This window comes from Heloderma suspectum, chromosome 5, assembly GCF_057233095.1.
Source record: "Heloderma suspectum isolate Gila_16-S chromosome 5, 16-S_ref, whole genome shotgun sequence".
Classification (NCBI taxonomy): Eukaryota; Metazoa; Chordata; class Lepidosauria; order Squamata; family Helodermatidae; genus Heloderma; species Heloderma suspectum.
The window spans coordinates 181,761,220-181,773,939 of NC_139462.1; the positions used below are offsets into that span (position 1 = coordinate 181,761,220).

The 12,720-nt window shown below is 43.4% G+C and overlaps 1 protein-coding gene across 1 annotated transcript in view; it reads right to left on the minus strand.

The window, feature by feature from the left end:
* DNAH11 (dynein axonemal heavy chain 11) overlaps nt 1-12,720 on the minus strand; it is a 231,691-nt gene that overhangs the window by 112,127 nt on the left and 106,844 nt on the right. The window contains exons 50-51 of the mRNA XM_084858589.1: nt 10,925-11,086; nt 2,450-2,643 (exon numbers count right to left, since the gene is read on the minus strand). Of these exons, the coding sequence (XP_084714715.1) occupies nt 2,450-2,643; nt 10,925-11,086 (356 nt within the window). The remainder of the gene's footprint in view (nt 1-2,449; nt 2,644-10,924; nt 11,087-12,720) is intronic.

A 12,720-nucleotide genomic window follows, 5' to 3' on the forward strand; every position in this document is an offset into this window, starting at 1 on the left:
AACACTCTTTTCCAACAGCACAAGAGGCGACTCTACACATGGACATCACCAGATGGTCAATATCGAAATCAGATTGATTATGTCCTTTGCAGCCAAAGATGGAGAAGCTCCATACAGTCAGTAAAAACAAGACCTGGAGCTGACTGTGGCTCAGATCATGAGCTGCTTCTTGCAAAATTTCGGCTTAAATTGAAGAACGTCGGGAAAACCACTAAACCGTTCAGGTATGACCTAAATCATATCCCTGATGAATATACAGTGGAGGTGAGGAATAGATTTCAGGGATTAGACCTGATAGACAGAGTGCCTGAGGAACTATGGACGGAGGTCCGTAACATTGTTCAGGAGGCAGCAACTCAATCCATCCCAAAGAAAAAGAAATGCAAGAAAGCAAAGTGGCTGTCTGATGAGGCTTTACAAGTAGCTCACGAAAGAAGGGAAGCGAAAAGCAAGGGAGAAAGGGGAAGATATACCCAACTGAATGCAGAGTTCCAGAGAATAGCAAGGAGAAACAAGAAGGCCTTCTTAAATGAACAATGCAAAGAAATCGAGGAAAACAACAGAATGGGAAAGACTAGAGATCTCTTCAAGAAAATTGGAGATCTCAAGGGAATGTTTTGTGCAAAGACGGGCATGATAAAGGACAAAGAAGGCAGGGACCTAACAGAAGCAGATGAGATTAAGAAGAGGTGGCAAGAATACACAGAAGAACTATACAGGAAAGATCTGAATGTTCCTGATAGCCATGATAGTGCGGTCACTGAACTTGAGCCGGACATCCTCGAGAGTGAAGTCAAGTGGGCCTTAGGAAGCATTAGTTACAACAAAGCTAGCGGAGATGACAGTATTCCAGCCGAGCTATTTAAAATCCTAAAAGATGATGCTGTTAAAGTGCTGCATTCAATATGCCAACAAATCTGGAACACTCAACAGTGGCCACAAGACTGGAAAAGGTCAGTTTACATTCCAATTCCAAAGAAGGGCAACGCCAAAGAGTGTTCAAACTACCGCACAATTGCGCTCATTTCACATGCCAGCAAGGTGATGCTCAAAATCCTACAAGCTAGGTTTCAGCAATATGCGAACCGAGAACTACCGGAAGTACAAGCTGGGTTTAGAAGAGGCAGAGGAACTAGAGATTAAATCGCCAACATTCGCTGCATCATGGAGAAAGCAAGAGAATTCCAGAAAAACGTTTATTTCTGCTTCATTGACTACGCTAAAGCCTTTGATTGTGTGGATCACAACAAACTGTGGCAAATTCTTAAAGTGATGGGAGTACCAGACCACCTTACCTGTCTCCTGAGAAACCTGTACGAGGGTCAAGAAGCAACAGTAAGAACCAGACATGGAACAACCGATTGGTTCAAAATTGGGAAAGGAGTACGACAAGGCTGCATATTGTCACCCTGCTTATTTAACTTATATGCAGAGTACATCATGAGAAATGCAGGGTTGGATGAATCAGAGGTCGGAATTAAGATTGCTGGGAGAATTATCAACAACCTCCGATATGCAGACGATACCACCCTAATGGCAGAAAGCGAAGAGGATCTAAAGAGCCTCTTGTTGAGGGTGAAAGAGGAGAGTGCAAAAGCTGGTTTGAAACTCAACATTAAAAAAACTAAGATCATGGCATCTGGCCCCATCACTTCCTGGCATATAGAAGGGGAAGAAATGGAAGCAGTGACAGATTTTACTTTCTTGGGTTCCAAGATCACCGCAGACGGTGACTGTAGCCATGAAATTAAAAGACGCTTGCTCCTTGGGAGGAAAGCTATGGCCAACCTAGACAGCATAGTAAGAAGCAGAGACATCACCTTGCCGACAAAGGTCCGTCTAATCAAAGCTATGGTTTTCCCAGTAGTAATGTATGGCTGTGAGAGCTGGACTATAAGGAAGGCTGAGCGCCGAAGACTTGATGCTTTCGAACTGTGGTGCTGGAGAAGACTCTTACGAGTCCCCTGGACTGCAAGGAGGTCAAATCAGTCCATCCTAAAGGAAATCAACCCTGAGTGCTCATTGGAAGGACAGATAATGAAGCTGAAGCTCCAATATTTTGGCCACCTAATGCGAAGAGAAAACTCCCTGGAAAAGACCCTGATGCTGGGAAAGACTGAAGGCAAAAGGAGAAGGGGACGGCAGAGGATGAGATGGCTAGATAGCATCACGGATGCAATGAATATGAACTTGAGCACGCTCCGGGAGAGAGCGCAGGACAGGAAGGCCTGGCGTGCTATGGTCCATGGGGTCACGAAGAGTCGGACATGACTGAACGACTGAACAACAACAACAACAACACACTAACAATCCAGCATGAAAGTGGTACAGCAGCAACATTTTGTGGCCTGGTCCTTGATCTACATACAAAAATTGATGATTCTCAACCAAAATGTATAAGTTGTGCATAACTAGTTCTAACTCAGGCCATAACTAGATGTTTACTTACATGTGTTGTATGGCATCCTCAAATAAAACTAAGTTCATAGATGCATTCAGTTCATTGTAGTTTTCTAGAGCCTCTACGAGTGTCTTTTTCAGTACTTCCCAATCCTTGACAGGCATGTAGTTAAGATTTGCCACACCATTTGCAAAATGACAGTAAATAAGTGGTTGCTGGAGAAAAATGTGATCTTCCACGTCCTAGCAAGTTGGCAACATAAAATCAAAAGAAGATATTAAAAAAAATACCTGGAAATGAACTGCAGTTCATTCTACCTTAAATATGCAGAGAATGCCTTGCCCACTGTCAGGATCAGTGTTTGCTCAGTGGATTTCTGTGATCACAAGGTGAGTTGCCACGTGCACCATAGGCAACAGATTATAGGTTTTAGTGGAAACATGTGACTGTATCTTTAAGGGCACCTATATAAATAAGAAAGTAGAGTAGGTAGGGTCTTAGGGAAGAGTGAGATATTATCTTGATAAATGCCTTGTCCCAACCCTATTTGGCTGTGATAATGGAAATGCAGGGGGGAAAGGGCACTTGCAGGGAAAAATCTGTAGGTGGGTGGGAAGAGTGCTTAACACCCCTGCCCCCGTGATTATCCCCTGAATATCCCCCTCCCCAAGGCTGTTTTCCCCCAGCTACGGAAAAAACATCTAACCTATTGGGTGGAGGGCGTGGGGGGTGGACTTGCAGAGGAAAACCAGCAAGTGGGGTTAAGCATAAGGCAATGTGTTTTTTAGATTGTAGGCAACTGCATCTAGGGATGGCGGAGAATTTCTCCCCGAATCTTCGGGGGGCCGAGCACCAACGCATTCAGCCCCCCGAAATCGGCGGTGAACTTCTCTGCCCCCCCCGGATGGGACTTACCTTTGGTGAATGTCCCTCCCGGCGGCGGGTCCCGGCGGTGGTTCGTCAGCCTTTCGTCAGGGGCGGGGGCAGCAGCTGGTCTTCCGACCGGCTGCCGCTGACGCCATTACAAAGTGTAAAAAAACAAACAAACCCCGTGATAGGCTACGTAACGATTAACGTAGCCTATCACGGCTAGATTTCCAAAGTCAGCCGTGATAGGCTCCGTAAATCGTTACGTAACCTATCATGGCTAGATTTCCAAAGTCAGCCGTGATAGGCTACGTTAATCGTTACGTAGCCTATCACGGGTTGTTGGTTTTTTTTTTACATTTTGTTTCGTGGCCGGGGAGACGGGGCGCTTCTCCCCAGCCTGAATTTCGGCCGGGCGAGGCGGGAAGCCTCCCCCCCCGGCCTGAATTTCAGCCGGGCGAGGTGGGACGGCTCTCCCCCCTCGCCTGAACTTCGGGGGGAGAAGCGAAGCGCCTCTCCCCCACCGCAAAGCACCCCTGCGAAAAGGTAAGTGACTTTCGTACATCCCTAACTGCATCACCAATCCTTCCTTTTAATGTCCTTTCTGACTTGCTAGTGTCATCTAATTTCTGATTCTAAACATTCTCTGGCTTCTTAGTTCTCATGTAGTTCCTCCAGCTTACTGGCACTCATCGTAGTAACTGGCCCACTATCATAGGCGAGGAAAAATGAAGTAGAGGATACTCCTTGGAAAAGGGTGACAGTTAGGAGTAGAAGAACTAGAAGCCACTCTGCACCAATGGAAGCAGTGGAACTATAGAACCGTTTCTAGGTACTTGAGGATGAGAATTTAGTAGAGCCTGCAGAGGAAGAATTACAGGGGGCCCTGCAGGAGAGTGAGCAAGAGGCTGAAGGTGAGTCAAACAGAGGCAATGAAACCAATGCCTACAACAATAATAAGAGAAGAGTAGTAGTAGTGGGAGACTCCTTGCTGCATGGGATCAAAACCCAAGTATGTCGGGAACACCCATGGACTCGCCAGGTATGCTGTCTCCCAGGAAGATGGATTAGAGACATGACTGAAGGGTTGCCTGCACTCATAAAGCCCACTGACAGGTAACCCTTTCTTCTCATCCATGTGAGAACAAATGATACCACCAAGCAGAGCTACAAAGAAATCACATCAGACTTTGAAGCTTTGGGAAGGAAACTCAAGAACTTTGGGGCCCAGACAGCTTTCTCATCCATCCTTCCAGTAGTTAAAAGAGGGATAGAAAGGGAAAGGAAAATACTCTGGGTGAATGACTGGGTACGAAGGTGGTGCCATGGTGAAAGATTTGGATTCTGGGTCCATAAGCTATACTTCCTTGAAGATGGACTGTTGACATGGGATGGGTTGCACCTCACAAGGGCTGGGAAGAACATGTTTGGCCACAGCATGAAGAACTTCATCAGGAGGGCTTTAAACTGAATCCTATGGGGGAGGGAGACATAAAGTTGGGGGTAACAATGGACGAAGGCTCATGCACTGCAATGGAGAGAACAGCTCTAATAGTGCCCAATAATAGTCTTCAGAAATATGTAGGAAGAAAGCCAGACTATAAAGCACATGGTCTTCGATGTCTATATACTAATGCCCAGAGTATGGGAAACAAATAGAACAAACTCGAACTCTTAATAAGCGAGGGAAATTATGACTTGATAGGTGTAACTGAAACTTGGTGGGATAACTCCCAGGACTGGAATACAGCAATGGAATATAACTTGTTCAAAAAGAGCAGAAGGAACAGAAAGGGAGGTGGAGTTCCACTATATGTTAAAAATACATATATCTGCACAGAAATACAGGAGAATGAGCTTGGTAGCCCCACCAAGAGCATCTGGATTAAAATAAATGGAGCAAATTCCTGACTTGTGTGGCAGATAACTTCCTCCTACAGAAAGTGGAGGAAGGAACTAGAGGATTGGCTATCCTTGACTTGATCCTAACCAACAGAGATGACTTAGTGGATAAAGTAGCAGTTATGGGAACACTGGGAGAAAGTGGCCATTTTATACTTGAGTTCTTGGTTCTAAAGGAAGCAAAAGCCAAGTGTAGCCAAACACGTACCCTGGATTTTAGGAAAGCCAATTTTAATAAACTCAGAACAATGATAAGTAAGGTCCCATGGCAAGCGACTCTAATGGGAAAAGGAGTCCAAGATGGGTGGGACTTTTTTAAATAGGAAATTCTCAAGGCACCATTACAAACGATTCCAACAAGAAAAAAAGGTGGAAGACAACAGAATGTGGCATCACAAAAAGCTTATAGATGACCTGAAAACTAAAAAAGACACATATAGGAAGTGGAAGGAAGGCCAAGCTACAAAGGAAGAGTACAGGCAGATAGCACAGAATTGCAGGGATGGTGTCAGGAAGGCTAAAGCTGAGAATGAGCTGAGATTAGAGAGGGATGCTAAAAGCAACAAAAAGGCTTTCTTCAGATACGTGCATAGTAAAAGACAGAGGGAAGAAATGGTGGTTGAACTATTAAATAAGGATGGCAAAATGATAACAGATGACAAAGAAAAGGCAGAAGTGCTCAGTTCTTACTTCGGCTCAGTCTTCTCCTGAAAGAGGGTCTATGAGCCCCCTGGCAAAGGTGAAGTACAGGCTGAAGGGGCAGGATTGCAGACTGAGATCGATAGGCATATGGTCAAGGAACACTTAATTACTTTGAATGAGTTCAAATCTCCAGGGCCAGATGAACTGCATCCTAGAGTAATAAAGGAACTGGCAGAAGAACTCTCAGAACCGCTGTCTATTCTCTTTGAGAAATCATGGAGGATGGGTGAAGTGCCAGATGACTGGAGGAGCGCTAATGTTGTCCCTATCTTCAAAAAGGGCAAAAAGGAGGAACCTGGGAACTACAGACCAGTCAGTCTGACATAAATCCCTGGGAAAACTCTGGAGCAGATAATAAAGCGATCAATATGTAAGCACCCTGAAAACAATGCAGTGATTATAGAATCATAGAATAGTAGGGTTGGAAGGGGCCGATCTCCAGCAAAGGAGATCATTACCTTGTCGTGGTGCTGGAGCTTCAGCACCTCAATGACGTCATGAGCTAAACCGTGAAGGGACACCCAAGACGGGAAGGTCATGGCAGAGAGATCAGACTAAATACGATCCCTGGGGAAGGAAACGGCAACCCACCCCAGTATTCTTGCCATGAAAACTAAATGGATCAGTACAACCAGAGATATGTCGGTATACCATTGGAAGATGGGACTCCCAGGTCAGAAGATGGTCAAAATGCTACTGGGGAGGAACAGAGGATATGTTCAACTAGCCCCAGATGTGATGATGCAGCTAGCTCAAAGCCGAAAGGACAGCTAGCAGCCTATGGTGCTGGTGGTGAACGACGAATCTGATGTATTAAAGATCAACACACCATAGGAACCTGGAATGTAAGATCTATGAGCCAGGGCAAATTGAATGTGTTTATTGGGGAGATGTCAAGATTAAATATAGACATTTTGGGTGTCAGTGAACTGAAATGGACTGGAATGGGCCACTTCATATCAAATGACCACCGGGTCTACTACTGTGGACAAGAGGACCACAGAAGAAATGGAGTAGCCTTCATACTGAATAATAAAGTGGCTAAAGCAGTGCTTGGATACAATCCAAAAAATGACAGAGTGATCTCAATTCGAATTCAGGGTAAGCCATTTAACATCACAGTGATCCAAATATACGCCCCAACCTCAGATGCTGAAGAAGCAGAAGTAGATCAGTTCTATGAGGATCTGCAGCACCTACTGGATAGTACGCCAAATATGTTATTTTCATTACAGGAGACTGGAATGCTACGGTGGGTAGTCAAACGACACCTGGAATTACAGGCAAGAATGGTCTGGGAGAACAAAATGAAGCAGGACATAGGCTGATAGAATTTTGCCAAGACAACTCACTGTGCATAACAAACACTCTCTTCCAACAACCTAAGAGACGACTTTATACATGGACTTCACCAGACGGTCAACACCGAAATCAGATTGACTACATCCTTTGTAGCCAAAGGTGGAGGACATCTATGCAGTTGGTAAAAACAAGACCTGGAGCTGATTGTAGTTCAGATCACAAACTTCTTATTGCACAAATTAGAATCAGACTAAAGAGAATAGGGAAGACCCACAGATCAGTTAGATATGAGCTCACGAATATTCCTCATGAATATGCAGTGGAGGCGAAGAACAGATTTAAGGGACTAGATTTAGTAGATGGGGTCCTGGAAGAACTATGGACAGAAGTTCACAACATTGTTCAGGAGGCGGCAACAAAAAACGTCCCAAAGAAAAAGAAAACCAAGAAGGCAAGATGGCTGTCTGCTGAGACACTGGAAGCAGCCCAAGAAAGAAGGAAAGCAAAAGGCAACAGTGATAGGGGGAGATATGCCCAATTCAATGCAAAATTCCAGAGGTTAGCCAGAAGAGATAAGGAATTATTTTTAAACAAGAAATGCGCGGAAGCGGAAGAAGATAATAGAATAGGAAGGACAAGAGACCTCTTCCAGAAAATTAGAAACATCGGAGGTAAATTCCAGGCAAAAATGGGTATGATCAAAAACAAAGATGGCAAGGACCTAACAGAAGCAGAAGAGATCAAGAAAAGGTGGCAAGAATATATGGAAGGTCTGTATAGGAAGGATAATAATATCGGGGATAGATTTGACGGTGTGGTCAGTGAGCTAGAGCCAGACATCCTGAAGAGTAAGGTTGAATGGGCCTTAAGAAGCATTGCTAATAACAAGGCAGCAGGAGACGACGGTATCCCAGCTGAACGGTTTAAAATCTTGCAAGATGATGCTGTCAAGGTGATGCATGCCATATGCCAGCAAATTTGGAAAACACAAGAATGGCCAACAGATTGGAAAAAATCAACTTATAGCCCCATACCAAAAAAGGGAAGCACCAAAGAATGTTCAAACTATCGAACAGTGGCACTTATTTCACATGCCAACAAGGTAATGCTCAAGATTTTACAAGGTAGACTCCAGCCATTCATGGAACGAGAATTGCCAGATGTACAAGTTGGGTTTAGAAAAGGCAGAGGAACTAGAGACCAAATTGCCAATATCCACTCAATAATGGAGAAAGCCAGGGAGTTTCAGAAAAACATCTATTTCTGTTTTATTGACAATTCTAAAGCCTTTGATTGTGTGGATCATAACAAATTGTGGCAAGTTCTTGGTGGTATGGGGATACCAAGTCATCTTGTCTGCCTCCTGAGGAAGCTGTATAACGACCAAGTAGCAACAGTAAGAACAGACCACGGTACAACGGACTGGTTTAAGACTGGGAAAGGAGTATGGCAGGGTTGTATACTCTCACCCATTCAACCTGTACACAGAACACATCATGCGATTTGCTGGGCTTGATAAAGCCAAGGCTGGAGTTAAAATCACTGGAAGAAACGTTAACAATCTCCGATATGCAGATGATACCACTTTGATGGCTGAAACCGAGGAGGAGCTGAGGAACCTTATGATGAAGGTGAAAGAAGTGCAAAAGCTGGGTTGCAGTTAAACCTAAAAAAAAAAAACAAGATTATGGCAACCAGCTTGATTGATAACTGGCAAATAGAGGGAGAAAATGTGGAGGCAGTGACAGACTTTGTCTTTCTAGGAGCAAAGATTACTGCAGACACTGACTGCAGCCAGGAAATCAGAAGACGTTTACTTCTTGGGAGGACAGCAATGACAAATCTTGATAAAATAGTTAAGAGCAGAGACATCACACTGACAACAAAGGTCCGCATAGGTAAAGCAATGGTATTTCCCATAGTAACCTATGGCTGCGAGAGCTGGACCATAAGGAAGGCTGAGCGAAGGAAGATAAATGCTTTTGAACTGTGGTGCTGGAGGAAAATTCTGAGAGAGCCTTGGACTGCAAGAAGATCAAACCAGTCCATACTCCAGGAAATAAAGCCAGACTGCTCACTTGAGGGAATGATATTAAAGGCAAAACTGAAGTACTTTGGCCACATAATGAGAAGACATTATGTGATACCCTGGAGAAGATGCTGATGCTAGGGAAAGTGGAAGGCAAAAGGAAGAGGGGCTGACCAAGGGCAAGATGGATGGATGATATTCTGGAGGTGACGGACTCAACCTTGGGGGAGCTGGGGGTGGCGACGGCTGACAGGAAGCTCTGGCGTGGGCTGGTCCATGAAGTCACGAAGAGTTGGAAGTGACTGACTGAATAAACAACAACAACAAAGGGGCCTATAATACCACTGAGTCCAACCCCCTGCTCAATGCAGGAATCCAAGTCAAAGCATCCCTGACAGATGGCTGTCCGGCTTCATCTTGAATGCCTCCAGTGTGGGAGAGCCCACTACCTCCCTAGATAATTGGTTCCATTGTCGTATTGCTCTGGCAGTCAGGAAGCTTTTCCTGATGTTCAGCCAGAATCTGGCTTCCTGTAACGTGAGCCCATTATTCTGTGTCCTGCACTCTGGGATGATCGAGAAGAGATCTTGGCCTTCCTCTCTGTGACAACCTTTCAAGTACTTCAAGAGAGCTATCATATCTCCCCTCAGTCTTCTCTTCTCTAGTGGGCTCTCCCACACTGGAGGCAGTCAAGATGAAGCCAGACAGCCATCTGTCAGGGATGCTTTGACTTGGATTCCTGCATTGAGCAGGGGGTTGGACTTGATGGTCTATGAACACCATGCACTAGCAGCCCAGCCACAGTTTTAAATACAAACTATGTGCAGCTAAGCAACTTTTTTTACCTGTCTTTAAAATGTCTTTTTTACAAAGTGAAGGATGTGCACGTAAGACCAATAAGGTCTTAAAGTGTTATAGGAATGCAAAGTTTTAGCTCACTGTTTTAAGGGCAACTGTGACATAAAGTGGATCATAAAGGTCAGAAAGATGGGTTGTTATGGATCAGCCTTCTACAAACTGGTGCCCTTCAAATATGATGGACTACAATATCTACCACTCCCAGCCTGCATGGCCAATGGTCATGCTGGCTGAGGGGTGATGGGAGTTCTAGTCCAACAATATCTGGAGGGGACCAGGTTGGGGAAAGCTGCTGTGGATCAAGACAAGTTAGTAGTACTCTCTATAATTACTAAAATGAGTGATGCTATAAATATCTCTTTAATAATAGCAACATTTGCACCATGGAAATGGAACCAATTACCTAGGGAGACGGTGGGCTCTCCCATACAGGAGGCATTCAAGATGAGGCTGGACAGCCATCTGTTGGGGATGCTCTGACTTGGATTCCTGGATTGAGCAGGGGATTGGACTCAGTGGTTTTGTAGGCCCCTTCCAACCCTACTATTCTATGATTCTATCTGGCTCGATGAGTTTTCTTATTAGAGCATGAATCTGGGCTCTTAAATGAATCCTTCGCAACCAAACCCTTCACTATCATGTTTTGTCTCATACAAAATGACCTCCATCAACCTGATATATCTTTTTCTTTCTATTCTTCATTATCAGAAAAGAAAGCAGAATGTCAAGTCAGAGTTCTCATTGACCAACTCATTATTTGGGTTACACTGATTCTTTGTGGCTCCTTGGAGATTCTGATTAACACACCAGTTTTCAGATCATTAGTGTAGTGGTAGATAAGTATTACCAATCTATAGCTTTACCTCAAAATATTTATGAGCAGTGTCTATCAACTTTTTATTAAACAAATTACAATCTTTTGCTTCCACCAATTTATCTCCATAAACACGTGAAGATTCATGAAGCCACAGACGTACAAGATCATTTGGATGCTTTAGACACTCCAGTTTAGCAAACAGAATTCCCTACAAATGAACAGAGTATGTTTTTAAAAAGTTGTAAAAGGCAATTACAGCAAGTTTCACAAAATACATAAGTAACTATCAACAGCTTAGTTTAAAACATGAGAAGGTGCCAGGGGTCAAAACTACATGAAAAACATACCATCTGACATGTGACCATTCCTCCCCTAGCCCCAGCTGTGTTAAGGTTTGGATTGCCTCTGGTTACTTTGCGTATGCCTATAAGTACGCTCTTTGCTATTAATCAGTCTCACCAGGGCTGAGACTGGGCACTGACAAATAGGTTCAGTGAATCAAGGCTCAAATTAAGTTCAGGCAATATATTTTGTTACTGATAATGTGGGATAATGTAGACTTTCAGACAAATAGTACCCTTCACTTATTTCCATTCTGTCCAGTTAAGAATGCTGTGTATCTTGAAAGCTTATGTATCCATATAATGTTCATTTTTATTCTAATAAAATCAGCAAGATTATCCCGATTTCCATCATTTAACCTTCTAAGAATTGCAACCTTCATAATTTAAAATTAAAAAAGCTACCTATAGATGATTTACTTTACAGTGTGTCAGATGTTGGTCAACCTTTCAGTTTTACAGAATTACATTTGCCTATGGCTCAAACTGTATGTGACAGCGGCACATATTTGTTTACTATGCTGGAATCATGACTAAAATGGGAACTGGGCCCTGGTTTTAGGAGCAAAAGAGGCATGCAGGTGAAGAGACCATATCTCCTACTGTGGTTTACCTACCCCAATCACTTCTCCCTACAAGGCTCACTTCCAGTATCAGAGCCCAGCAGAGATGGAGAAGGGGAAGCAGCTCAAGAAAGAGATTATGGTGGGTATGCCAAGGAGATGGAGGCTTTGCTCCTTTCACCTGACCACCACTTTTATGCTTAAAACAGAGCGTCTTCACCCCTGCCTATACATAATCAGGGTAGACCGAGCTTGTTGTTTTTGTAAACAACAACAGGTCCATTCCTGTTGTGTGTAGCTTGATCCTCAGTAGCAAGGCAAGTTAATTGCAAAGCAAGACTTCAGCATTTTTATATACATTCCCAAATGGATTAATTCTAACCTGTAATTCAGAGAAGTAAAAACAGTTTTAATTCAAATACACTGTCTCTGTCTGCAGAAAGGATCTGATATATGCATATATATATATATATATATATATATATATATAATATCCTTACTACTTCCCTTGCTCATCTCTGCCCATTCTCTCTTGTTGCTCCGTATTCCTGGAATTCTCTTCCAGAGTTTTTGCGGATGATTGTTTCAATTACTGTTTTTAAATCTCAGTTAAAAACTTCTCTTTTCCAAAGCTTTTGGAACTTTAGCAATGAATGTATATTGAATATTGAACAATGAATATTGTTCATTGCTTGGTAATGCTGATTATTTATTTTTGTAGTGTTTCCTGTGCCCCATTTGGTGCATTCCCTTCCCTTCCTTTTGGTTTTATATTGAGATTTTACTAGAATGTACACCTTTGTGGCAGGGATTTGTTGTTTTATTGTTTTATTCTGTACAGTGCCATGTACTGATTGGGCTATATAAATAAATAATAATAATCTCTCTCACACACCTATACATACTACACATTGCTTTCCTAACTGTTGTTTTATTAA